A 27,818-nucleotide genomic window follows, 5' to 3' on the forward strand; every position below is an offset into this window, starting at 1 on the left:
TATGTATATTTGTATGTATGGTTACGAAATCGATGCATCTAGAAGCGGTAGAAAACTTGTCATCCGAAGCCTTTCTGACGGCGTTCCAGCGCTTCATTTCACGTCGTGGTATTCCTGAAACAGTATACAGTGATAATGGAAGTAACTTCATAGGAGCAAAAGCGGAATTGCACGAGCTGTATCAAATGTTCAAGAGAGAGAGAATGCAAAAGCACATTTTTGAATTATGTCAAGTAAAAGAGATCGAATGGAAAACAATACCACCTAGAGCACCACACTTTGGCGGTCTCTGGGAAGCAGGAGTAAAAAGTGTAAAGTCGGTGTTGAAACGCGTGTACAAATCTACATCTCTGACAATTTTCGAATTTTCCACCCTCCTATGCCAAATAGAAGCCATACTAAATTCGAGACCATTATATGCACACTCCAGTGATCCAACTGATTTAGAAGCGCTCACCCCGGGTCATTTGATGATTGATCGTCCTCTTATTGCTCTGCCTGAGCCCTCATACGATGAAATCCCAACAAATCGTTTGTCTCGCTGGCAATACGTTCAAAAACTGCGTGAACATTTTTGGAAAAGATGGTCAAAGGAATATGTGACTGAGATGCAAGTTCGAAAAAAATGGACTAAACAACAAGCCAATGTACAACCGGGTTTAATTGTCCTTTTGAAGGAAGATGACCTCCCACCTCAATGCTGGAAGTTAGGCCGTGTTATCAAAACCTATCCTGGAGCTGATGGTCTTGTCAGAGTGGTAGACGTGAAAACAAAATCTGGTACATACAAACGTCCGATTCACAAACTCGCCCCACTCCCAATCATGGAGAATTCCGACAACTCTAACCCAACACTCTCTGGCGGGGAGTATGTTCAGTCCGAGAAGCGCACTGAAAAGTAATCGTTTCGTAAGCCACGCCCACTTTAGTTTCGTCACAATGCACTTACCCAAATGAGGGTATATAAGAAGCGGCACCAACAGCGAAAATGATTCAGTTTGATCTCGACCGTGTGACAAGCAACAAGGAAAGGTGAACATTAACGGAATAAATAGCAGCAGAATTGAACCAGCGGCATTAGGATGTCAGCAGTAGTGGCAGAGCAAGAAAAATAACAAACAGCATTGCATCAGATCCAGTGTCACGTCAGCAGAAGTGGCAGAGGAAGAAAGGATACGAAGAAGCAGCATTGCATCAGCGGCTGTACTGCGTCAGCAGCAGAGGGAGGAATATAACATCAGCAACAGCAGCGAGTGAATTTTAGTGTATGTAAATAAAACATAACCCATGTCTCCATCTCGCACTACTCAAACCCAAAATCCATCAAGGTTAAGAAGAGTTTATTCAAGCATTTCCGAAAGTGTAAAAAATGCTCTTTTCAGAGCATGTAGAGAGTTTTCCATGCACGGAGCGGAGCCATTGGGGCTCCCACCCGTAGATTAAGGCGTGAGGAACACGAGGGTTCCTTCCATGCACCCGTTGTGTCCAAGAGTGGAACAACGCTTCCTACATACAGTCCACCCCTAGTTCCCAGCAGACGGATCAATTACCGATTGGAATAAATTGAGTGATCCCAGTTCATGTGGGTTTTTTTCGGAATATTCATTTCAAGGAAGAAGTTTGACCGGACAGCAATCTCAGGCAAATCAGTCTTTTTATTTATGAATACAGAGTACTCAGTAGGGTGCCAATGAATGTATGGGAAAAAATCGACCCTAAAATTTCAAAAAGTTACCCTATTTATTTTTTTTGAAAATCCCGATTTTCGGCGATCTTTCGTTTTTCAAAAAAACTCAAATTTCAACGTCTGTGACACTAATAAATGAAGTTCGAATGAGTTAATAGCGTATATTATCGTGCAAATCAACATTCCTCAACATGTTCCCAATGAAAAATCGTGATAACTATTTTTATTAGCACTTCAAACCATGCGTTTCATGTCGTATTCCGAAAAAAACTAAGTCCCTGAGTGTCGATTTTTGACAAAAAAATTTTCGAGATGACACTAGATCTCGACGTTTCATGCAATTTTAAGACATTTGGCATCAATTTTTTTTCGAAAACCCCGATTTCCTTTGCTCACCTTTTGGGTGATTTTTCGGTTTTCAAAAAACTCAAACTTTGACCGCTTTGCGCCACTCTCCCTTAAGTCCGATTGAGCTGATACTTGGCATAGGGTGTTTTTTTTAGAGGTGGTGAACATTTTTATGAGGTAACTTTTTGAAATTGGATATGACCATTTTCATTGGCACTCTAGTACTCAGGGTATGCGTAAAGTTTAAAAAATCTTGTAAATACAGAGCAGATCTCATTCAATTTTGACTATAAACATGAATGTTTTACTTTAAAAAACAATTGACGTGTCCGCGTGGACATTATCAAAGCCCCCCCCCCCCTCATCATGGACGTGGACATTTTCGTAACTTCATGTCTGGGAGCTGTCTAAAATTAATCTTCACATACGTTTCGTCTTCCATTAGCATGTATTCTTCATACCTCGTCAAAACCTTACTGTACAGATTTCGAACACGTCATATTTTGTTTCAGCGTTCTGTGTGGTTGCTTGCGAACACCGAAGTAACGATAACCATACGAACCCCCGGATAATATTCTGGTTGTACTTATGGTGATGTCGTAGTCCGGGAGTCCGGGATTTCCCTTAAATGTTTTCAATACCTTCAACCTCTGATCCTTCCGAACAACAGTTATACGTTGACGGAAACGTTTAAGCACATCATACACGGTCGATTTAGTCACTTTCAGCGACCACACCGGATTGTAGAATCGTCCCTATAAGTTCATTTGGTAAGATTTTTTCTTGTTCTTGGATGAATCCCAATGATTTGAAGCACCTGAAAATCTTGCTTACTCTTCCGAATTCAATACGGTTAGTATGCTACACTGTCTTTGAATTTATAGAAAAAAAATTCTAGGTTCTCCAAAACATTCTGAAGTTCAGACCAATTGAACTACCATTTCAACCACTATTGACAATGTTCATAATAAGAAATCTTACCCAAATAGGTTCATAGAGCTCTTGTGCTATATATAATTAAGTCTTTTGAGCGGTAATAGATAGAAGATTAGAGAATTTTATTTATTTCATATTATTTCATTGAACTCACATTGGTTCCTAACCTCCTTATTTCCTTCTTTTCGGCAAATGTGGTGCCTTAGTGGCCTTTATCTATTTAATAAGAAAATTCATATAATTTTCAGAATCCTGAAGTTGATGATTTACAACATACCTTACGAGTGTACTTTCCGTGCAAATTAATAAATTTTCTATGAATATTAACACTATCTCATCTACTCTTGCTTCTTAATTTCTCATACCTTTCTACAGCTTCTACTATCCGTTTTATCTCTTATTGTTCTATCCAAGCACGGAAAGTACAACTCGTCGAAAACCTTTTTTTCATTTCGAAGAGGGCAATACGGATTGATTATTACTCTTCTCAACAATGCTGGCTTTGAGTTTATATAATCATGAAATGTGTTCCATTGACTCTGATTGATATGAACATAAAATCCAACTAATCTTGTTTCCGTTAACATCATTGTGATTAGGGATTGTTAACCGGTTTTACCGGTAATACCGGATTATTTTTCATTATCGAATTACCGGTAATTTTACAGTCAATAACCGGTGATTTCGGTAATTTTCATGTTTACACCATAAAAAATATTTGCATGTATGCCACTTTGAAATTTTAATCGAGATTCAAAATAAGACCGAAAACACAACTGGCAATGTTACGCAGATTCTACGATCTTCGGGATTGAGTTCAAAAATCGCTGCCCGATCTGAAAACGAAGCACAGGATAAGCTTCAGTGATGAAGAACTGACAGCGATAAAGGAATTGGTGCCCTCAAACCAGTTCTGGTCGCTGTTGAACTGCTATGTCGGAAGAATTGCTCCCTTTATGAAGTTGACGTTGGATTGTAATTTATGCTGAACAGCTATCGGAGCAACCATCATATATTTCGGAACAGCTGCCTGAAGCCCTGATTGAGAGGGCTTCAGAAAAACGTCTCGTGTATGCAGATTTGTTCGTCTATATGAATAATCATTCTGCTCCTGGTCGGGACACAATTAATGATGACTTCAGCGTCTTCTATCAAAAGTCTGACTGCAATTATCAAGCAGGTAATTGAAATCGTACGTGACTTGACGAAATTTGACGAGTGATTCAGTAGCCAGACAACAGGAAGGGATAAATCCTCTGGGCGTTGCAGAACGGTTTATTTTAAGTATAGTTCTTACTGGTAATTTACCGGTAATGAAATTTTCATTACCGAATAACAGGTTATTGAAATTTTGGCACGGTAATGCAGTCCCTAATTGTGATATGAGTTTCTCATGGTATATCAAAGGATTTTTAGTTCTAAATAGCATTAATATTACGCATGATCTTAGCTCTACTATTTGATGCATATTTCGAATAAAGATAAAATTCACATTTGGCATAAAGTACATAAACACTACAGTGTTTATTTAGCAAGTATACGTACTATGGATATATTTCCAAAAAAGAACATTCTCGAGCAGGAGGAAAAAATTAAGGATAGTCCATTTTGATCTTGATACCAAATTTTGGTTTGAACGAGGCTGATATAAAAAGTAAAATACCAAAGAATAATATCAAAATTGGAGAGAAATAACTTTTCAACACCCATATTTTATAATTTCAATACCAAAGCAACACTTGAGCAGATACTGAATCTTTTTAGTATTGGAATAATATTGGAGACCTGTACGTGTTAGAAGAAAAAAAAACTGAGATTTGAAGTCAGATTCCGTGTCCCCATGCACCTCAATTAATCTGAACATGACATGACATGAAGGACAGAGTAGACATAAAGTGGACATTCTAGAGGTTCTACAATAATTAGCATTAGCATTAGCATTGAGCAAGTTGCACAATATCGCAGGTGGTACGAATTCAGAACTGTTAAGTCAAAAACTAGCCCTCATCCGCTGCTGATGATTGGTAATATCTCTTAGATGAAGGCATGCTTTCTCCAACAGTTAAGAATTGTCCTGGACACGTGCTTGCAACTGCTAAGGAAAGGGAAGGAATGTTAGTTCGACATTTACTTAAGAGAGATGCAGAGAACTCTACGACCTCTCATAAATGTCTCGGGAATTTAGGAATGTATTAGTAGGGGAGGTGAGCCATAGGAAGACCAGCTTTACGGACGTCATCTATCGATAAATGTGGATGGGGTTCAATGGCTAAGTGCATGGGAACTTCTCTTGCAGCATTTGAAACGAATTCATCAGAAATCACTTCGCTGAAGAAAACACTGCGAAAATGTGCCATGAACAGATCGGCGATTCCATCAACGGTAGACATTTCCCGATCTCCATTGGACATCGTGGAATGAAGGCCGGATTCCTTACGTTGAATTTTCACGTGATTCCAGAAACTTTTGGGATTAGATCTAAGCTTATGTTGAAGACGATACTGATGATTGCGATAGAGATGCTTGTTGAGCGCCTTATACTGTTTGTTGATTCGTATGTATTTCTTTCTCGATTCTTCTGTTCGCAGTTTGCAAAACTTCTTCAAAGCAGCCCGCTTAGAGGTTTTTAGGCGCTTCAAACTATGATTGGACCATGGAGGGTGGATTGGTGAGAGCGGAATTTTCTTTGGTACGAACTGGTCGATTGCTTAACCAACTGTACTTGTAAATATATTCGATGCAACATTCACGTCACAACCTCGCATTTCTTCATCCCATTTAATGTTGTCGAAAAAAGCGATCATTCTTACGAAGTCAGCTTTCCAAAAGTCGTATGAGATGCTTTCTGTGGCGTTTCGAAAAAGAAAAGCCTGGCACAATTTTAGCGATACTTGTAGAGGTGGGTGTTGGATACAATGTTTCACTAATGGCTCAGGTGCCTCAAAAATTGAGCAGTTGGAAATTAGCTCACCCTCATGTCGTCTAAAGACGACGCTCGTAGCTTTTCCAGGCTTTGTTCACGAAAATCTATTACTAGTATTAATAATCTTTATTGATACATTGAGTCGTTGGTCTTTCTCGATTTATAAAAATTTAGATGAAAAATAGATGAGAATTTAATTGCAAATGTATAAGCATGAACTAATTAGGAAACAATAAATATGTAGCTTTAATCTTATGCACATCTAATATTCAAGCTTCAAGACCCATTTAGACGATTTAAACTACTGCGTTTGAGTTAAACTGATGCCAAACCGAAGAACGACAAACGAAATTTGACGTCCGATTTGTATGTATGGGGTTACTCGCCCATGTAAACAAAAAAAAACTTTGAAGTATCTCGGATGCTTTTTCCCGAACCGATTCGTAATCGCATCTGCATAGTTAAGAGGGGACCTCGACCTGGATGGCAAAAACATGGATTTTTGACGATTGATAGTGGTTTCACGATAATGAGTTTTCAAGATTGCAAAAAACGCCAAATTTTTTTTTGTCTATTTTTGTAGACAAAAACCATTACTTGAAATGCTCATATAAACTCTAAACACCAAAAAATCGTAAAACCTCTACGTGATAGAAAATACATTTTCATGTATGTATTCAATAACAATTTCAGCTCAATCGGCCGTATAGAATGCCGCCATGTGTAATATAAAATGTTTCGAATGCGTTTTCACCTCACTTATACTGCGATGCGTTGTAATAAATGAAGCAAATTATTTACAATTCATTTACTGTATGCTTTTGGGATAAAAAAGCCAAAGTTTCGATTGTCCAGGTAGCAACAGTATCGTGATTAATGCAGTAGTGCAGTCCTCAATGCAGTATTGAGGAAATTAAAAAATATATGTGTTCGAAATATGTTATAACTTTTGACAATTTTGAAACTGAATGAAGTTGCGTGAAAATGCGTGATACAGTTACTAAGTTTTCGACAGAATAAATTATAGAATGTAGAATATGCTAACCTAGAGAAAACCGAACGGAAACTTTTCGAACATTTAATACACACACGAAATGCTCCACTTTTCTATACGTACCAAAAATCGCTATTGCTCTAATCTAACATTTAGCTTGATTCCCAGGGCTACCGCTAGATGAGATTTTGAACAAACAGCGTATATTATGCGATAATTATTTGCGGAAAACACAAACATCCAAACTGATTTCGGCATCAGAACCGCTCACTCCCCTTAACTCGCCGGCAACTTGGCTCGAGCACGTTTCGAAGATTTACCCGCCAAGTTTATTTAAGAATAGAGAAAGACAAATGCGCCTCTTCGTCCAAACAAACACCTCTTCCCACGGGGAACGAGGATCGGAACAGAACCGAGTGCACACGAAAATATTCCACCCAACAGCCTGAATAATTCAGTGTCTCATCAAGCATTACAATAATCCCATAACGATCATCGTCGGCATGACTCGGCAACCTGTGTGTCGTTGTTTGCCTTCACCTCCCATGTTTTGGTTCTGAAAAACTTTTCCAACCCACCGGTTTAAATCGTTTCCATGAAATGAGTTCGGTTTTGTGCGTCAAAATTTGTGACGAATTTAGGACTTTGACGGCTAGACTAGAGCTGAGTCGATCCGTCAGGTAAATTTGAAGCTCAATTGTTTGATATTCGATGTGTTTTATATTATAGAATTACAACAGTGGCTCCAGTTTTCGAGTGCTTAGCAGCCTCAGAGCATACCATACTTTGTGCGGTGCGAGTGTTTCGGGTTATATTTCTTTTCAGACCATAGTATTTTTTCGTAAAGGAAGATTTTTCCAACTCGCGACTTGTACTCAAATTATATTTTATATCGAATTCGATTCGAATATCATGAAGAGAAAACACAATGAAATTGGGTTTCATATTATTTATTCTACAAAAAAAAATTAATAATTATGAATTTTCTCACTTTTTCACAATCGTAATTCAATTCAATTAAATAAGAAGGACCAAATCAAATAATTCAAAATGTCGGAAGGTTTCCTTGAAACATAATTATAAACTAGAACATGTTTGTTTTTCATAAAACTGGGATTATTTATTTTAACATCTTCACAATTGCCTGAGTTAGAAAACTCATTTCATTCTCGCTTTCGGAATAATTGACTCGTCTCTGGAGATATTTTCGAGATTCGGGAAACTAATGGAGCCAGCAATTTGTGTACGATTCCATGGAATAGCATTAGCGCTGAAGAGCTTGTTGATTATGACGAATCTTCTGTCTAAGTTCTGCTTTCGCCATTATTGTTGATGGGCTTTGAGTTTCTTCATTTGTCTTTCGAACAGTCGCGAATGCTGCCTGGTCACGGCTTGAGTCGGCAGCAGGCTGCATTCTTTCGGAGCACCCCCCGCCGCCCCGCTATGTTTGCTCCTATCCAACCGTGGATGTCTAATTAAGCCGCTGAAAGTTTTTCTTTATTAAATTATGGCGTTGCTGCTTTCGTTGCCCTGGTTGACATTTCCGACCAATTGGCCCAATCGGGAGTTGCTCAAGTAGACACTAACTAAGCAGGAGAAGAAGAAAAATTAAGAGAAACGTCTTCCCACTAATAGAAATAATTAGATTGTGTCGGCTAAGCGTATCGGGAAAATTAATCTATTTACGATTGATTTTTACCAAACGTGTGTCGAATTATCTTTTCCATAAATGTTTTTTTTTTATTTTTGAATTTGGAATTGAAAAATCGATATTAACTTCAATCAATATGTTTCGTTTGTTTCCAGACATGTCGCCTGTGGAATCTGAGTATAGCAAGCGTGCTGGCGTTAACACTGTCTAATGTATTCCTGACCGTAAGGCTGCTGCACAACGGTGATTGCAGTAATCAGTACAGTGCCAATGTCGACGACAGTGTTTCGTTGGTTCCACGAGCCCCGATCCTCACACCAGCCACATGTCTGGAGTACGTGTTGGCCGAGTCGTTGAACAACAACACCGATAAGGCGGTATTCTCTGGGCTTGATTTGCGCTTGGGTCGGTGGGACTCGAGGAGAATGTACAAATTTTTTGATTTCGCTGTGATTGGGGAGAAATTTCCGGAGCTGTCGGAGAAATACAGTGTCTGTTTGGCGACGCAAAGTTCGCTGGAGAAAATCTACTCGCTGGTACAGGTATCACACCACTGGTCCGGTCCTATCTCGGCGGCCATATTTGCTGCCGGGAACGATGAGCTGTATCTGTTGCAAATCTATCTTTCATATCTGAGAAATTGCTTCAAACCAATTCGAGAACGTGTTAGCTTCCATCTAGCTCTACCCAAGGATCGTGCTCCTACTCGCTTGAAGAGCATCCACGTGAGTGACTTCACGAAGTTCGATTGTGCCAAACCGGAGGCGACGTTGAATGATTTGATCAAGCTGCGTAAGGCCGACACCAACAAATGGCGCATCAAGAACCCATATCCTCAGAATCACCTGCGGAACGTCGCGCGCAAAGGTTGCCAAAGTACGTACGTTTTTCTGACGGATGTTGACATTATACCGAGTGTTAACTTCGCCGAACATCTGGATAAGTTTTTGAGAAGCCAGAAGCCGCACCAGCAAACGGCCTACGTTGTGCCCACGTACGAGCTGGACGAGCGGGTTCGTTTCCCCCGCAACAAGACTGATCTGATTCGGCTCGCCAATAAGGGTTTGGCGCGACCGTTTCATCACAAAGTTTTCATCTACAACCAGTTTGCGACGAATTTTTCTCGGTGAGTACCTTTCTATGTATTTATAAGTTATCAACGACAGTTCAATGGTCTTGAAATCCGTGCAATCTGTGAATGGTTCTTCTGAACTCCAATAACTGGGTTTTAGCTATTCTAAAATTATGAAGAAATATATACACAAGATTAGAATAAAATTAGCTGAAGTATAGCCGTTTTATTCATTGGTAGGGTAGGGCGGGGCTAGTTGGTCTTAGGGGTAAGTTGGTCAGTGTCGATATCTTGGAGTCTGAGTGTCCAAAAAGTTAGCGATCTATGGATGGAAATTGCTTATGCAATAAAATAAGCAAATTAGAAAAACTTTTTATTAAGTAGGTAAAAAAATACGAACATGATGTCGATTTTTCCAAAAATCATTGACTGTTTGCGCATTAAAAAATGGTTCTGAAAATAGTTAATAATCATGAAAAAAGCGGTTCTAATGTAAAACACAAGTTTATTGTATATACAGGTCGGACTCGATTATCCGGAGTATTGATTTTTTTTCACTCCGGATAATCGAATCCTCCGGATAATTGAGTCAAAACATTTTTTCTTTCTTTATTTGTTTTTTTTGCATGTATTTTTCGTGTTTTGAAAATAAAAGAGGAATTTGATTTTTGATTCATCCCCTTAAAGTCATAAAATATCTTTCTCACATAAAAAAAAATTTATCCCGATTTTCTCAGGAGGTGATAGACGATCATATTTGATGAAAAATATCTCCTACGCATATGTTCGAATTTCAACAATGACAGAGTTACAGAACTTGTTTTTTTGTTCCGGACTCTGTTGCCTCAAACTGGCTTTACATTAAAAAGTACGCTACGGAAGACGATTCTGATACTTTCATTTGAAAGATGAGAAAATTTAGTACAGGATATAGTAGTGGAACAACTAAATTAGTGAATTTTAATAACATTTTGGAAGTGACACACTCAAAAGTTAATTTTTAATGTGTTATTATTAATTTTATCCTAAAAATTTATATTAAACTAGATTGTTTCTATCAATTAAAATGAAGTTCTCTAACTGCTCCATAATTTGTTATTTGACGCACAACTTTTATCTTTCTTAATTTGGCTGCAATATCGATATAAACAATTCCTGGTGAAAATTCAAGCAAAATCTTCAAAAATCACGATTTTTACCCCACTGTACATGTAATAGCCACCTAAACTTCACCTTTACGTTGAAAGGTTACATTTTTTCAAGAAAAAAGCCATATTAAAAATAGAAAAAAAAATTCCAAACCGAATATAATCGAGTCAAAAATTGTATATAATCGAATCTGTATATAATCGAGTCCGACCTGTACTGTATTCTATTAGTCAAATCATTTCATTTGATACCAATATTGAGGGGATTGCAAAAAATACATAGTCGACCATTTAGTGGCGGCGACCTTTTCGAATTTATGTTGTTCATAGTGTAGTGTATTCACCAAATCAATCTATTCAGCAATTTTTTGGGCGGCCAAATTGAATTTTTCAAGCTCATGGAATACGCAGTTTTATAATGACAGTAGAATGAAATGTATGTTCCAAATTTCAGATCAATCATTCAACACGAAAGGGGTCAATTTTCTATTAATGTGGGTCAACCCAACAAACATTCAAACATACATAGAAACAGGTCAAGCTGAATGAAACCATTCAAAAAGTAATTAGTTGTTTGGGGACTGCGGCCATCTTGAAATTTGATTTTTCATTATCTGCTATGTTTTGCTAGTCGAGAGCTTTCTTTTGATACATTTTTGGGCATTTTTCATAAATGACTTGTTCTACTAGTCAAGCCTTTTCATTTGATACCCATATTGATGGTGTTCTGAGGAAATAGGTAATCTGCCATTTTGTAGTGACCGCCATCTTAGATTTGCATTTTCTATAAATAACTGTATTCTACTAGTCAAGCCCTTTCATTTGATACCCATATTGATGGGATTGTGAAAAAAAATATAAGGCGCCATTTTGTGGTGGTGGCCATTTTGGATTTGAATTTTTCATAAATAACTGTATTCTACTAGTCAAGCCCTTTCATTAGATACCCATATTGATGGGGTTCTGAGAAAATATGTAATCCGCCATTTTGTAGTGGCCGCCATCTTAGATTTGCATTTTTCATAAATAACTGAATTCTACTAGTCAAGTCTACTTTGTAGTGGCGGCCATTTTGGATTTGAATTTTTCATAAATAACTGTGTTCTACTAGTCAAGTCTACTTTGTAGTGGCCGCCATCTTGGATTTGAATTTTTCATAAACAACTGTGTTCTACTAGTCAAGCCCTTTCGTTTGATACCCATATTGATGGGATTCTGCGAAAATATGTAATCCGACATTTTGTATTTCAATATACTTTGGGGCGAACGGTACAAATGTTATCAAACAAATGCAGGCAAGAAACCGGTTGTGCGCCGCAGGGATGCCGGGTGATTTTTGACGTAGAATTACGTCTTTCATTAAGGGTGCCAAATCAGAAAACAGGTCACGTTTTTATGAAATAAAGTTAACGTTAAAAACTATTTTTGCCGCGAACGGATTTTGGCGATTTACATACTAAACGAATCGGAATACCGTAACATTTGTTTAATATGTTATACATTAGAATCCCGTGGTTTGTAAATGGTTAAATTTCATGAAAACTTTAAGCGTTTCCATTTTCCCATACATTTGTTCTGTTCATTTGTGTGCTTTCCGGAACAGAGCGGTCAATAACGAGCAACTTATCGACGACCAACGGAGGGGAAATCGTAGGATTTAAAGTCTCCGTGAACAAAGGAAAAGTAGAAAAATGAAGGCGAACACTTGCCTAGAGTATAAACAGTGGATCTCGCTGAGGCAAACTTTCATTCGGAATCGGACTGTTGAGCAATCCAGTTCACTTTGCTTTCGTTGCGCTTCGATCTAAGATTGGACCCCACCAGTGGTAATCCAACTTGGATATCGTCGTTTGGTTTTTCTGTTCGTTTTTCGCGTTATTCGTATCGTGTGTTTTTCTTTCCGCGTCATAAAATGGACGCTTCGCGTAGTGTGCGATTAGCAAGAAGAAGAGGAAGGCAGGCTCGAGCCCTGAAAAACGCTCGCACTGAACCGAGCCTTCGCGAGTGTCACACCGCATCGAATAACAGCAGAGTAGGTGATTTCGGCACGTCAAGCGTTAAGCATTAAGGTTGTGCGCCAAAAAATTATCTGGGGAATACCAAGCATCTTGAATGTCTTACTGGAATGTTATAGGTTATTTGGGTTCGCGTGCCAGTCGCAAACTGCCTTCAACTAGGATTGCATTTGCGCTAATATTGATCATAATGAAGCATTTCTAGTGTTTTCAAGGTTGTTATTAACAAAAAGAGTTTATTTCGCTTGTTTAGTCACCAAGAATGTAAATGTCGTTCTGGAATTTTGTATGTGATTAGGTTTCGCTTGCCAGTAACAAAACTTCCTCCACTAAGGGTGACAGCTGCGCTTCTCTCGAGTATGAGAAAGTAATGCAAGTAATGCAGTAATATTAACAGAAGCGTTTCTTTTGAGAATAGCGCAAAATGATGAGAAGTGTTTATATTCCTAGTAGTTTCAAGCCACCAATGTATGGCTCTATATGTATGCTATGGCGAACGCTTGTTTGGCGTTTGGTTCACGTTGTACGAACGATGCCTAGAGGTGCGATTCCTTTGAGGCAATACTAAATAACATGTAGCATGATATTTGATACTTGCAGGTTTCTAAAATTTCACAGCATTATAGAATAATATCCGAAGGTAGAAACAAGCGACTTATATAAAATAACAGTGTAGTTCTACGTCAACAATGCGGTCGTATCTTGGATACAACCTCCTATAATTTTTTTTTCAAATGTCTTCACATGGTACGAGAAAATGTTTTCAAATGTCTTCACCATAATATCGGAGGAAAGTTCTTCATACAAAAACGGAACGGTGATAACTCTATTTGTTTATTGCTGCTTTGAAGTTTTGGTTGTAACTCAAACCATATCCATGCAACTAATTGTAGAAAAGCTATCAAGCTCTAGATACTAATTTCCACTAAAATGCACTCCCTGGACCATTGTGCAATTGGTTCATAACCATACACCGGATGAGGAACCAAAGAGAAGATAAATTGAAGCGATCTTTTAGTGGGAGTACTCCTGCCAAAAACTCGAGTCTCATGGTATGCGTTGAGGGCATATTTTTATGGTTTTGCTTCACGAACTGCAAACTGTGAATATCATTGTTTTTTGACGTAGGATTACGTCGTTCAATTCTATACTGGGGTGTAAGTACAAAGAAAACGAAATCGTTACGCCGGAGAACGCCGGAGCTCCTAAACAACTGATCGAAATGGTATGATAAACACTCCATTTGAAACATAAAATGTCTACGCCTTCTATGCTTGTTACTTTTTGATCAAAAAACATGTTTCAATAGCCTTAAAATTGTTTTCAAAACAGGCTATTGAAATCACACCAATCGGTATAAAAGCGAGTGTTGCTCGGAAATCCACTCAGTTATGATTGCGCAGCGATTGAGGTACCATCGCGGGAATGAATGGAGCCTGGTGAGACTGGCATTGCAAAATAGATGCAAGCTGCTGGTGTTTTTGTACTCGTTTGTGTTTTTGCAAATTGAAATGTTTCCCTAACACAGCTTTCTAAACCATTAAAATGCAAGTTGTGAGTACTTTTGTACTCGCTTACGTTTCTGCTAATCAGAATGTAACACATCACAAATCACATCACATCCCTTACACAAATTTCAAAACCACGGAGCGTGGGGAAATTGGCATTGCAAATGAGATGCAAGCTGCGAGTATTTTTGTACTCGCTTGCATTTTGTGCAAACCAGAATGTGTCTTCCCAACACAGATTCCGAAACCAATAAAATGTGAAAATCGGCATTGCAGATCTCGGCAGTACTTTTATACCTCCATGCATTTTTACACTCCGGAAATCGCTTTCGGTCTACAAAAGCGGGTAAAAATGCAACGCTTTGACTCGGTTATTCATGACTGCATGTCCCTTCATGTCGCCAGCTCACTGAACTTCTACGCATACCGTTGGGTGATTAGGCAAAATGTTGGTAACTATTTGCTGCGATAATCACTACCATAATGCATGAATTGACCAAAATTGTGATTTGTTTCCAATTAAATTCGCTAATTGTTTCGCAAGTTTAATCAATAATTTAATCAATACATACAAATGATAGCTCTGCGCAGCGGCAATGTCGTCCCCAATGAGGGACATTCAAAGTGCGATTGTTGCTAATTGAAAAAAAACCACAACTGATTACTAAGCCAACGGCAGTCCTACGTTAACTTTGCGGTTATATCATAGGTTTAGTTTGATCTATTGTAGTGGAATAGTGAACGTTAAAGAAACAGTTCATCGAATTGAGCCGTATTCTGTTCCAAAAACCGACCGGAATATCGGAAAAGGCAGTACAAAGTTATTTTGCTTGATAATAATGCCAGTCGGACCGAGCAAGGCCGGCCAAGTAAGCGATTGCGCTACTCAATGGGGATCATCTATCGGATGCGGCTTATTCACCAGACGATTAACAATTTTTCATCGATGGGACACGAACTCCCTGAATAACTATTCAATTCTTTCGGAAGTGAACTAAAAGTTCTCGATGGCACAGAAAGCTACGAGTTCTTTGGCGAGATATCCATAAATTGTCTGAAAGATGGGAAAATCTACAGCTTCCGATTGACATTACTTTGAATAAATATTTTAAGCCATCCAGGAACATTGTTTTTTTTTGGTAAATGGAAAAATCTGTTTTCTTATATATATATACACCTGGTAGAATTGTTTACCGGGAAGCTGTCCAAAAACTCATTTTCTCGTATTTTTCGTTTTCTATGAGTAAGTGTTCCTCGCGTTTCGTTAGAATCATATTATATAACTTACGAGCAAGTGTTTTGACAATTGGGTTCTGCCTAGCATCTGATTTGGTTGTTTGCTGGCATTAGAAAAACGAAATGTCATTCGAATTGCGAATTGGTTTATTTTTCCAGGAGTTTCTGTGCCCGGTCGGAACCAGACAAACACAATGGTCCGATTGGTTTTTGACGTAGGATTACGTCCTTCGGGAACATGTTGGGGTACAAATTGAAAATCGAAAATCGAGCGCACCGTGAAAATTGTCCAATTTCAAGTGCTTATTGATCAGTCATTTCATGATGGATTAATGAGATTTTTGCGTCAATCAATTTCGGTAGTCCATAACAATTTTTTACAATGCATAAAATAGTATATGTCATGAAACTAACTATCCCCTCAACCTTTCTCAACCCTTATATTAACGGAAATATCTACTTCTGATTGGTCGAAATCTACGACACATGCGGCGAGTCCCTAACAGAGACATCAAAACCAAGCTACCTGGGGGAAATCGGAATTGCAAACACATGAAAGTAGGGGAGCTTTGGTTCCCATCGAAATGTGTTCCCTTACAGAGACATCAAAACCAAGCTGCCTGGGGGAAATCGACATTGCAGATAGATGAAAGTAGGGGGAGCTTTTTTCCCACTGACATGTATTCCCTAACAGAGATTTCAAATCCAAGGTGTCTTAGGGTAATCAGCATGTAAATACCCTCGTGGCCGATAGTTTAATTAACGACGTGCACAAATGAATAGTGCTCATTGTAACTAGTGTGAACATTGCTGATTGCATACGTGCTGGCGAATAAGTTGGGAGCGATGAATAAGTGTTTTTTTCGTTCCAATAAGGATCTTTCGATGGGTTGATTGAAGAGTGATGTTTCGATGAACTGAATAGAACTTATGCTTGATAGAATATAAATAAAATTTAAATTTGGAACTTTTATGTTGATAGCTTCGTGAAATTTAATATCAATCACCGATCATGTACTGTAAAACTTTTAGCACAACTGTAAGCGTAAAATTGTATATGGTAGCGGTTGTAATAAAATGACTTGAAATATGAAACGTTTTTTTGACGTAGGACTACGTCTTACAATAAGGGTGCCATATCAGAAAACAGCTCACGTTTTTATGAAATAAAGTTAACGGTAATAACTATTTTTGCTGCGAACGGATTTTAACGATTTGCATACCAATCGAATCGGAAGATTTCAAAGATTTGTTTGATATGCTACACATTACAATCCCATAGTTTGTATACGATTTAAATTGATGAAAATTGGAAGCATTGCAATTTCCTCATACATTTGTTCTGTCCATTTGTGCACTTTCCCGAACAAATCTGTCAGCATAGAGCAACTTATGCAGCCGCTAGACTAGAAACAACGAAGGAGGATAGCGAAAAGAGAATATTTGCGAAGTAAACGAAGTAAACGAACACCCTTGCATAGAATGTAAGCTGTCGCTAGCATATATGTATTGCATGTCCTCTGAGGAAAATTCGCAGAATCTTCCTGTGCCCGAAACAACAAAGGTCGCTAATTGTGCTCATTTCGTGCTCTGCTGTGAACGCTGGCGAATATTGTTCATCTGTTAGACGCGTATTTGATGCTTGTTGAATGGCGATGCACGGAATATGCCTCTGGTTATTGCGACATTGCGACATATAACCAATTAGTGTTTTGTTCTCGCAAAGGAAAGAAATAATCGTTGCTTCTCGAAATTATCTTACAAAACCACGCAAGCCATTAAACTTTTTAAGGGCCCTCGGAACTTTTTACTAAAGAGTTATTTATGAAATTTCGACGTATTTGCAAATAATATCCGTAATGATAAACCAACAAATTAAAATAAAAAATATTGCCTACGTCCTACGTTCTAAGCGGTCGTGTCTCGGATACAACCCCTCGATTTTTTTTCTCCCAAGGAAAGTTCATGCGACGAGCAAAATTGGAAAAATGAAGGAATATTCGAAAAAGTGATTTCACATATGCTCTACACATCGTATTGGGTGCTGTTAGCCCAATTGAGGCATTGTTGTATCGTGTTGTTCCGTTGGGTTTAAAGCGAAAAGGAAATGGGTTGAATAACCACTCAGAAAACAAAAAATTATGAATGAATGATAATTATCTTGTGTTCGATAATGATAATTATCTTATATTACTTTGATGAGCTTTTTTTCTTTATTTCATCCATACATAACACAGGAGCCATCTCGCCCAGGACCACAGAGGGCAGCTTTGGTACGTGATACGCACCATCTAATGACTAATCACACCCTCGACAGATAGTCGAACACCAGATGCTATCCCTGGTCATTATGCACAATGCCATAGTGCGTGCGGCAACTCTCGGTTGAGACAACGATACCTCATATCCATATCCCTAACCTGACCCGTCCCACAAAAATTGTTGCCCTTTTAACCCTTTCATTACAGCAGTTTGCTCCGCCAAAGTGCTACCCCTGTACGGAGCACTGCGCCGAAAAGTATGTACATCGCGCTGGTGTGATCGAAGAGCAGTATGAATTTCATTTCGTCTAAAGACGACGCTCGTACACACAGCTCGTCGCGCGGATGTCGTCTATAGACGACGCTCGTAATGAAAGGGTTAACCTCGAGTAAACCGCGAGTATTCGGTCGAATCCTACTAAAAATAGCAATTAGTAAACTTTGTATAAACAAACCTTGATTTAGCGGCTCCGCAAAGCTGATGCGATTGAGCCTTACAAATAAATGAATTGGAAAAAAATGACTAATCACCATTCTTCTATCATTGTCACTCGGCTATGGACACTGGTGGAGTGAACAAACAATACTTTACAACCAAACAAAACGGACCTAAATCATTATCGAAGAGTTTAACAATGTAATTCTTCAAACATATCCAAAATCAGCATGCAGCAGATAGACTAACGGAATCCTACGTCAACTATGCGGTCGTGTCTTGGACACAACCCTCCTGTGACTTTTGATTGAAAGAAACAATTTCCGAATTCAATTGAATTCAATATATTTGCTTTGTGAGTAAAAATATTGTACAATGCCATGTGAGGTCAATTCATGCAATAGATTATGTTCTTCGTTACAAGTAAATTTAATGACAGTCTTTTACGTTTGGTATGATGACATTTTGGTTTTGATGTCTATGTAAGGCAAACACATTTCAGTCAGAACAAAAATACCCCCGATTTGCATGTATTTGCAATGCCGATTTCCCCAGACACCTTGGTTTAGAAGTCTTTACTAGGTAAACACATTTCAATCGGAACAAAAATACCCCTGAGCTGCATTAATTTGCAATGCCAATTTCCTCAGACACCTTGGTTCTGAAGTCTGTGTTAGGGAAATATATTTCAGTCGGAACAGAAATGCCCCCGACTTGCATATATTTACAATGCCAATTTCCCCACGCTCCATTGATTTGAAGTCTGTGTTAGGGAAACACATTTCAGTCGGAACAAAAATACCCCCGACTATCATGTATTTGCAATGCCGATTTCTCTAACGCTGCTTGGTTTTGAAGTCTGTGTTAGGGAACACATTTCGGTGCGAACGAAAGTCCCCATACTATCATGTGTTTGCAATGCCGATTTCCCCAATGCTGCTTGGTTTTGATGGCTGTGTTGGGGAAACCGTAAATCGGGCCAATCAAAACTAGCTAGTTAAGGTGTTTAGATAGCGCTTAACATTTGACAGTTATTCAGTTGATTATCTAATAAAAAACTTGACAGTTATTCAGTTGATTATCAAATAAAAAATAACATTTTATTAATTGCGATAGATGCGTAGAAATATTCCGTATCAACTGATGCAAACATTCTTCCGATCCAATAAGAAATCCCCCATATACTCCGGTTAGACGTAGTCCCACGTCAAAAGTTTGATAGCCTTCTCGATTGCATTCAAACTATTTGGTCGGTCATCCATCGGCCGTCCGTTTAATCAGTACTGGCAGTACTAGCATCGATCTACGCACACTCAACGATTGTTTGTCGGCCAATAGTTCAATTCGCTCTTAATTTGGGCATCCGACATACGTGCCGTGCGAATCATTGAGAATGGGAGGCACCCAATGCTCCCTGAATCTCTTTTTGATTTTCCTTCACCGTTCTCTTCTCCGTTGTCAAACACAAATTGAATACAGTCTTTCGAAAATATTCGGCCGACAGTTGGCTAGTGTGTGCACCAAGGATGCAAAATTTCGAAAGAACATGTTGAAATCGAAAAGCAATTTTGATCAGTGCAAAATATCTCCACCGATACTCTTCACATCTTTCTATTGCGGTGCCGCTGTGCCTATGACCGCTGGCTAACTTCTCGTTTGTTTTGATATAGTTTTCGTTCCATCAACAGAAATATCAGTTCATTCTCGATGTCAGTGAATGCTCAAGCCGAAAATATCACCTTTCATTGCGTCCTGGTGAAATTTTCGTTGGTCATACACCCATAAACTCAGCACCAGAGTTGCAAAATCTCACACTCACTTTACTGACAGCGCAAGATATTGAAACAACATCAAAATCAACCACCAATGCCCCTGCAGTTCATGACAAATGAACCAAACTTAAGGCTGATTTAGACGATGCCAGTCAGCGCTCTAGTTGAAGTATCCAGTGAACAGAGAACAGACAATCTGTTCAAGTTACTTGTACCAGTACCGAACAAGTAATTGGCCTCTAACCTGAACAGAGTGTCTGTTCTCTATTCACTGGATACTTCAACTAGAGCGCTAACTGGCATCGTCTAAATCAGCCTTTAATTATATGCGACCGACACTCCGTCACGTGGAACATTTGGTTTTTTGCATTATTCCCCACACTCATTCGTTCCACTGTCTCACTGAGAATTTACGCCCGAAATTTTCATACGCATCTTCGATCAGCTGACAGTGGAAGGGAACAAAATTCCATACAAGGAAATATCATCTCACTGACACCGCGTCAGACGTTTAAACGCGTGTTCGTGTGTATGTTTTCCTGGTATGTTTCTAGCCCCGGTCCCATTTTTGTGCCGCTTATTGCACACACATCGATGGGCAACGGCACATTTGAGTGCTGAGTTTATGGGTGTATGACCAACGAAAATTTCACCAGGACGCAATGAAAGGTGATATTTTCGGCTTGAGCATTCACTGACATCGAGAATGAACTGATATTTCTGTTGATGGAACGAAAACTATATCAAAAAAAATGGGTGGGTTATATCTATGATATAACCGCAAGGTTGACGTGGGACTACCTTAGCTTAGCAATCATTTGTTTGTATTGATTAAATTTTTGATTGAATGAAACAATTCCCGAATTTAATTGAATTCAATATTTTTGCTTTGTGAGTAAAAAGATTGTATAATTCCATATAAGATCAATTCATGCATTGTGATAGATTATGTTCTTCGTTACAAGTAAATTTAATGACAGTACTTTTACGTTTGGTATGATGCCTAGGACAAAACATGTGAACGGAAGAATTATCAAACGATTATTTTATTTTACGTTTCCTTCTGAAGTTTGCATCTCTCAAGTGTACGTTTTTCTCGAACCGCGAATTTGCTCGATTTAATGAAATTCAGGCACTCAGTTTCGATTTTGACATGTGCGTCGAACGCATATTGCTTAATCAATAGGCGTCATCGCAGCAATTGGTTATCAACATCTTGCCTAACCATCAAATGGTATGCGTGGGAACTTATAGAGCAGAAGATATGAAGGCACATCCTTCAATGCAATCTTGAACAACCGAGCCAAAGCGTGGTGTTCGTACCCGATTTTGTAATCCGTGTTAGGAAAACACTTTTCGGAGTGTAAAAAAAAAAACATGCAAGTGCCGAAGTACCCCCGGAAGACCGTTTTAAGGAAACATATTCTAGTTTGCAAGCGAGTGCAAAAGTACTCGCAATTTGCATTTATTCGCTGAGCCGACTTCATCAGACATCATGGTTTTGAAGTCTGTGTTAGGCAAACACATTTCAGTCGGAACAAAAATACCCCGACTTGCATGTATATGCAATGCCAATTTCCCTAAGCTCCATGTATTTGAAGTCTGTGTTAGGGAAACACATTTCAGTCGGAACAAAAATGCCGCCGATTACATGTATTTGGAATGCCAATTTCCCCACACTCCTAGGATTTCAAGTCTGTGTTAGCGAAACACATTTCAGTCGGAACAGAAACACCCCTGACTTGCATGTATTTGCAATGCCAATTTCCCTAAGCTCCATGTATTTAAAGTCTGTGTTAGGGAAACTTTCATGTATTTGCAACCTTCATGTATTTGCAATGCCGATCTCTCCAACGCTGCTTGGTTTTGAAGTCTGTGTTAGGGAACACATTTCGGTGAGAACAAAAGTCCCCATACTTTCATGTATTTGTAATGTTGATTTCCCCAAGGCTGCTTGGTTTTGATGGCTGCGTTAGGGAAACCGTAGATCGGGCCAATCAAAATGGATCAGTGAGGGCGTTTAGATAACGCTTAACATTTTACAGTTATTCAATTGTTTATCTAATGAAAAATGACATTTTATTAATTGCGATAGAAGCGTAGAAATATTCCCTATCAATTGATGCAAACATCTTTCCGATCCAGTAAGAAATGTTCGAGTTATAAGCATTCGGAATCTTTCATTTTTTCCTGCATGTTCTGTGTCTAGGTTTTCATTTTACCCCCCATATACTTCGGTTAGACGTAGTCCCACGTCAAAAAAACGAGATGGTGAGCCAGCGGTCATAGGCACAGCGGCACCGCGATAGAAAGATGTGAAGAGTATCGGTGGAGATATTTTGCACTGATCAAAATTGCTTTTCGATTTCAACATGTTCTTTCGAAATTTTGCATCCTTGCTCAGCACTCAAATGTGCCGTTGCCCATCGATGTGTGTGCAATAAGCGGCACAAAAATGGGACCGGGGCTAGAAACATACCAGGAAAACATACACACGAACACGCGTTTAAACGTCTGACGCGGTGTCAGTGAGATGATATTTCCTTGTATGGAATTTTGTTCCCTTCCACTGTCAGCTGATCGAAGATGCGTATGAAAATTTCGGACGTAATTCTCAGTGAGACAGTGGAACGAATGCGAGATGAAGAATAGAAGGTGGGAAGATTCACGGGTTTTGGTTGTGTTGAACTTTGATTGTATTAGTAGCCAGGAAGATAGGAAGTTCGCATACCAGACATACCAGTCAGTTACTCAAATGGTACAAAATTGAATGTGTCAACGAATAACGTTGAAAGAGGATATACAAAAGCTAATTGCAGATTTCCAAATCATATTTTTCGCATTATGGAAAAAGCAGAACATATCACGAACTAAAATGTTTATTTTTTTCTTTGATTTCAGGAATAGTATTCTTATGTGTTTGGACTCTAGAGTAACTTCATGGAAGTGACTTTCATGACTTTTGTCAGAAATTGTAATTACTTTTTTCACAGTTAGGGTGCTGAAAATCAGTCAGTCGTCTGAAACGAAGACGCAAGCGAAAAACCTTTCGTTTCAATCTAAGTCACACGGAGTCAATTAAATTTATTTTTCAAGTTTATTTTATATGAAAAATAATTGCAACCTTTTCTCCCATGCACTGTCAAATGTTTATCCGTAAAAGGAACAAAAGACTGTGTGACTCTGACTTTGTTCGTTTACGTTTTTGGCCGACGTAACGAGAAGTAAAATTGAATTGAAATTAAGTTTAGAACACTTCAAAAATACTGTAATTTCAGTTTCTGTTAAAATGTCGGGCCCTTATAATTTTGAACGCTAGCATTGATTTAGGGAAAAAAAAAACTAGTTCGTTCATTTCATTTGCTTATTTTTACTTTTATTTACAACACTTTTCATATGTAGTGGACTACCATAAGAAAAGTAACATACATAGTTCGTTCATTTCATTTGCTTATTTTTACTTTATTTACAAAACTTTTCATTTGTAGTGGACTATTATAAGAAAAGTAACATACATAAACAAAATCTGTGACGTCACAGATTTAAAAAATATTCCCACCTTTCATTTTCCATCTCGGGTCGCATGTAATTAAGTTTGGTTCATTTGTCATGAACTGCAGGGGCATTGGTGGTTGATTTTGATGTTGTTTCAATATCTTGCGCTGTCAGTAAAGTGAGTGTGAGATTTTGCAACTCTGGTGTGCACTCTTTACCATCCTGACTGTTTAGTTGGCTCGGTATGCGCACTATCAACCAAACCCGACCAAACTATCGGCTGAAAAAAAGGCTGCAGTGTGCGGGGACTTTTATAGTGACTTTCAACACTTTTGGCTGGTTCGTCACTTTGCTTCCATTTTTCGAAGAATGTCGGGATTGAGAATCGAGCTCGTGACCTTAAGCGTGAGAGGTACGGATGTTACCACTATGCCGGATCGTCTCCACTGGTCCGATTGCTGTCTTTATTGCATAAAATTGAAAAATAGTGGATTGATGTGCATTGTAAGTGCCATGGTATTTAATTTGATGATCAGGTATCATGCAAACGTCGTTTCAATCAGAAGATGCTCATTCCATCAAAATTGCGCTTCATTTGAATACTTTAGTTAAAAATACACGAAGAAGTGAAACCATGGAGTCAATTTCTCAAAACAACTTACGTTTCGTGAAAGTACTGCTTTGAAGATTGATTACACACTCCTAATCTTAGGAAAGTTTTCAAGACTCTCAACTCATTAAACCCACTCAAGATGCTGTCATTGGATGCTACCCTCGAGTGCGTCACGTCTTGACCTGATAGCATGAAACTTTCCCAATACATTATTCAGGCGCCAAAGTGAACCGTCTCATGCGGCGGCCTAAAATTCAGCGAAGGTTGGAACCTTTCTCGAGGACACTGGTCGTCATGACGTGCAGGGGTTGATATTTCAATGAGGACGATTGAGCAAAGAAAGAACTATGGAACTATAGCAACCAACCTCTTTTCATCTTTGTTACTTTTGGGATGTTCCATCGAACAAAAACTGAAACTCTCTCTCTTGTATTGCATTAAACTATGCGACATAATGTTGTTCAACTGGGCAGCATTGTATATATAGCGCCGTTGCACATTCTTTAAATAAGAAATGGAATTTTGGTTACCGAACGGAGAGGAAACCCATAATCATGTCCCTGTTTGGGGAAAAATGTACGATCTGCGCTGGTGCTGAAGCTGTTTATAGGCAGAAAAAATCGCAACATGTACAAGAAATCGCTATCGGGAGACAATTTACGTTCTGAAGACAGCATGAAAGCATAAGCAATATATCGTGAACTTTATTGCGATGAAAATTGAAAGCGTTCGCTACTTTTTGTTGTTTGTAGAATTGAGAGCGCGGGAATGGCAGAAAATAAAACTAATTGGAACGTTGGTAGAAAAATCCATTTGAGTCATTCGCAGCATCGTATATATTCTGATTTCGTTAGCTTCGAACTTTGTTTAGTAGGGAATATCATAAGATGGCTTGATTAGCGATATACCCAATAAAGGATCTCATTTGCGTGTTGTTTTCATTTGTTGGCTGATTATCGGTATTGGTGATAAAATAACCGATTTACCCTTACCAAGACGGTATGTGTGAGCATTATCAGCCCACGCGCCCGTTTCTTGCAGCTTCCTTCTTTAATAAGATAAAGTGATTTCGGAAATTACTTTTAACGCCGACATCGTAAAGCAGACGGCAAATTGATTTTAAAAGTCAGCGAAATAGCTCATTTAATGGAACCAAGAAACTGGTATACTTTTTTCCCGTTTTTTTCTCGCGCTTCCAATTTTGGCGCCGGAAGGAAAAGAGACTTTTGTTTACGGATTTTGGGAGTATCAATAAATCTGTTTGCTCCGCCCACTTTTACGAGATGCACTTCCACTCATTGGGCTTCGATTATATCGGCGCGGGTACCATTTGTACCGCCGCTGTTTGGTTTACTACAAAACGATTGGATAGTCGATTGGATTTTGCAGAAATTAAATCGAAATGTTCAAATCGAACAGACGTATCCAGAAAAGGGAGAAATCAGACAGTGGCAAAGCAGTAGAGAGATTTATGATCGTAAGGTCCATTTGCTCGGAGTATTATTTATCATCACTTCGGATGCAATCATTAATTCTTGAATCACGCGTTCACTCGACTGCAATCACATTCATTCGCTGTGATAACTAGCTGATGGATGGTCGGTAATGGTCTCGAAGTGGGTCACCGTGGACGAAAACGACAAACAAACAACGAAGTGGGTCACCGTGGACGAAAACGACAAACAAGCGTGTCAGGTGAAGCGTGATGGCGGCTAAATGCAATAAACCAAACATCTAATAGGTAAAAAGCTTCTGCTCAGATACTCCGGATTCGTGCTCAAGTCGACCGTTGTTTCTGATCCATAAAACAATCTGCTGGTGTGCGTTTTCAGACGAGAGCATACTGATTTAATTTTGCCTATTTCCTATGAATGGGGGAGAGCTCTTTTCTACGACAGCAAAAGACTGAGAAAGCGTTGGATAACATCAGAGAATATGATGCTATTGTGTGGCTCGGACGAGGCAAGTGATATGCAAGAAGAAAAACATGACGAGCATATGGCAATTGATTTCTTCCGGGCGGTGGGGTGACTGTGTGGAGAAAGGCTTTAGTGCTTTGTCTTGTTTAATGAGCATTCCTTGCGTAACACATCCTGTGTAGCGATTTTGATTGTGTACTAACAAATTGCATTGATGTGGTCGTCTAGTGAAATTGAGTCATTATGAGTTATGGTGAAATATGATAAATTGCTATTCTTATAAATTGCTATTATTAGATTAAACGGATTAGTTTGATTGACTTGGGTCTATGTTTGCGTGTATGCTCGAATTCTTCTTATTGATTTTAATGATTTTATAAAATGAGTATCTGTTTTTATGTTTATTGTATAACTCAGCTGGGAAATGAAAATAGGCGAAGATATTGCGGATAACATAGAAGCGACTAAATGGTCACAATTTGACGGAATCCCGCCCGATTTTTGAGGTACCTGGCAGATGTATTTGAACACTCTAATTTGCCATAGTTACTTCTAGTAGCATGCTTGTATAGTAGGGTGCCAATGAATGTATGGGAAAAATCGACCATGAAATTTCAAAAAGAAACCTTATACAAAATGTTAACCACCTCAAAAAACACCCTATGACAAATATCAGCTCAATCGGACTTGAGGGAGAGTGGCGAAAAGTGGTCAAAGTTTGAGTTTTTTTAAAATCGAAGTAAAAAGTAAAGGGAGTAAAGGAAATCGGGGTTTTCGAAATTTTTTTTGCAATTTTCTTAAAATTGCATGAAATCTAGTGTCATCTCGAAAAAAAATTGCCAAAAATCGACACTATGGGGCTTTTTTTTTCAGAATACGAGACGAAACGTATGGTTTTAAGTGCCAATAAAAATAGTTATCTCGATTTTTCATTCAGAACTTGTTGTGAAATGTTGATTTGCACGATAATATACCCTATGCAAAATATTAGCTCATTTGAACTTTATTAGTGTTGCAGACGTTAAAATTTGAGTTTTTTGAAAACCGAAAAATCACCGGAAATCAGGGTTTTTAAAATTTTTTTTATTCCGGATGTCTTAGAATTGCATGAGACATCGAGATTTACAGCTATCTCAAGAAAGGGCCTGGCCGGGTAAGGGAGTAAAAAGTGCCCCCAAACCAAATCACTAGCTGTATGGCAAATATTGTAAAGGATATTAAATAAGAAATTTTGGCGGTTTATTTGAACCCCTATGTGGTTTGACGTAGGATCTATAGTGAAAAACGTACTTTTTCGTTTATTTCACACCATCCTCAATAGATCCGATATAAAAATTTGAAAAAAATACTGAATGTACATCTTACCACGGTGTATCAAGAAAAAATATGAAAAAAAATTTCATCAAAATTTTTTTTTAGGATTTAGAGATTCAGTACTACTCTAATTCATATTTAAATGTTGCTCTTACGGCTTTTCTAGATTTATAAATATCTTCAAACTGTTTTTTTCAAATATCTAATAATAAAAATTAAATAATAAAAAATATAATACACAGTACAAAAAAATGTTATAGATTTTCTGGCATTTCGAAATTTTGAAAAAAAATATAACTTTGAGACCTTGATAACTTGACTTGAGAACCATAATTTTTTTCATCGTCTGCATTATTATTTTTATTTTATTGAAATCGATTTTTTTATTGTATTCGTGGTTCTCAATTGAAAGATTAAAATAAAAAAGAAAAACAAAACGGATTTGTGGTCTCAAAGTTATACTTTTTTTCAAAATTTCGAAATGCCAGAA

General features: G+C 38.3%; 1 protein-coding gene across 1 annotated transcript in view; it reads left to right on the forward strand.

The window, feature by feature from the left end:
- The window catches only part of LOC129770706 (beta-1,4-glucuronyltransferase 1), a 91,950-nt gene that overhangs the window by 8,110 nt on the left and 56,022 nt on the right, over positions 1-27,818 (forward strand). The window contains exon 2 of the mRNA XM_055773695.1: positions 8,695-9,665. Coding sequence (XP_055629670.1) covers positions 8,695-9,665 — 971 coding nt within the window. The remainder of the gene's footprint in view (positions 1-8,694; positions 9,666-27,818) is intronic.

The sequence above is a fragment of the Toxorhynchites rutilus genome, chromosome 2 (genome assembly GCF_029784135.1).
Source record: "Toxorhynchites rutilus septentrionalis strain SRP chromosome 2, ASM2978413v1, whole genome shotgun sequence".
Taxonomy (NCBI): Eukaryota; Metazoa; Arthropoda; class Insecta; order Diptera; family Culicidae; genus Toxorhynchites; species Toxorhynchites rutilus.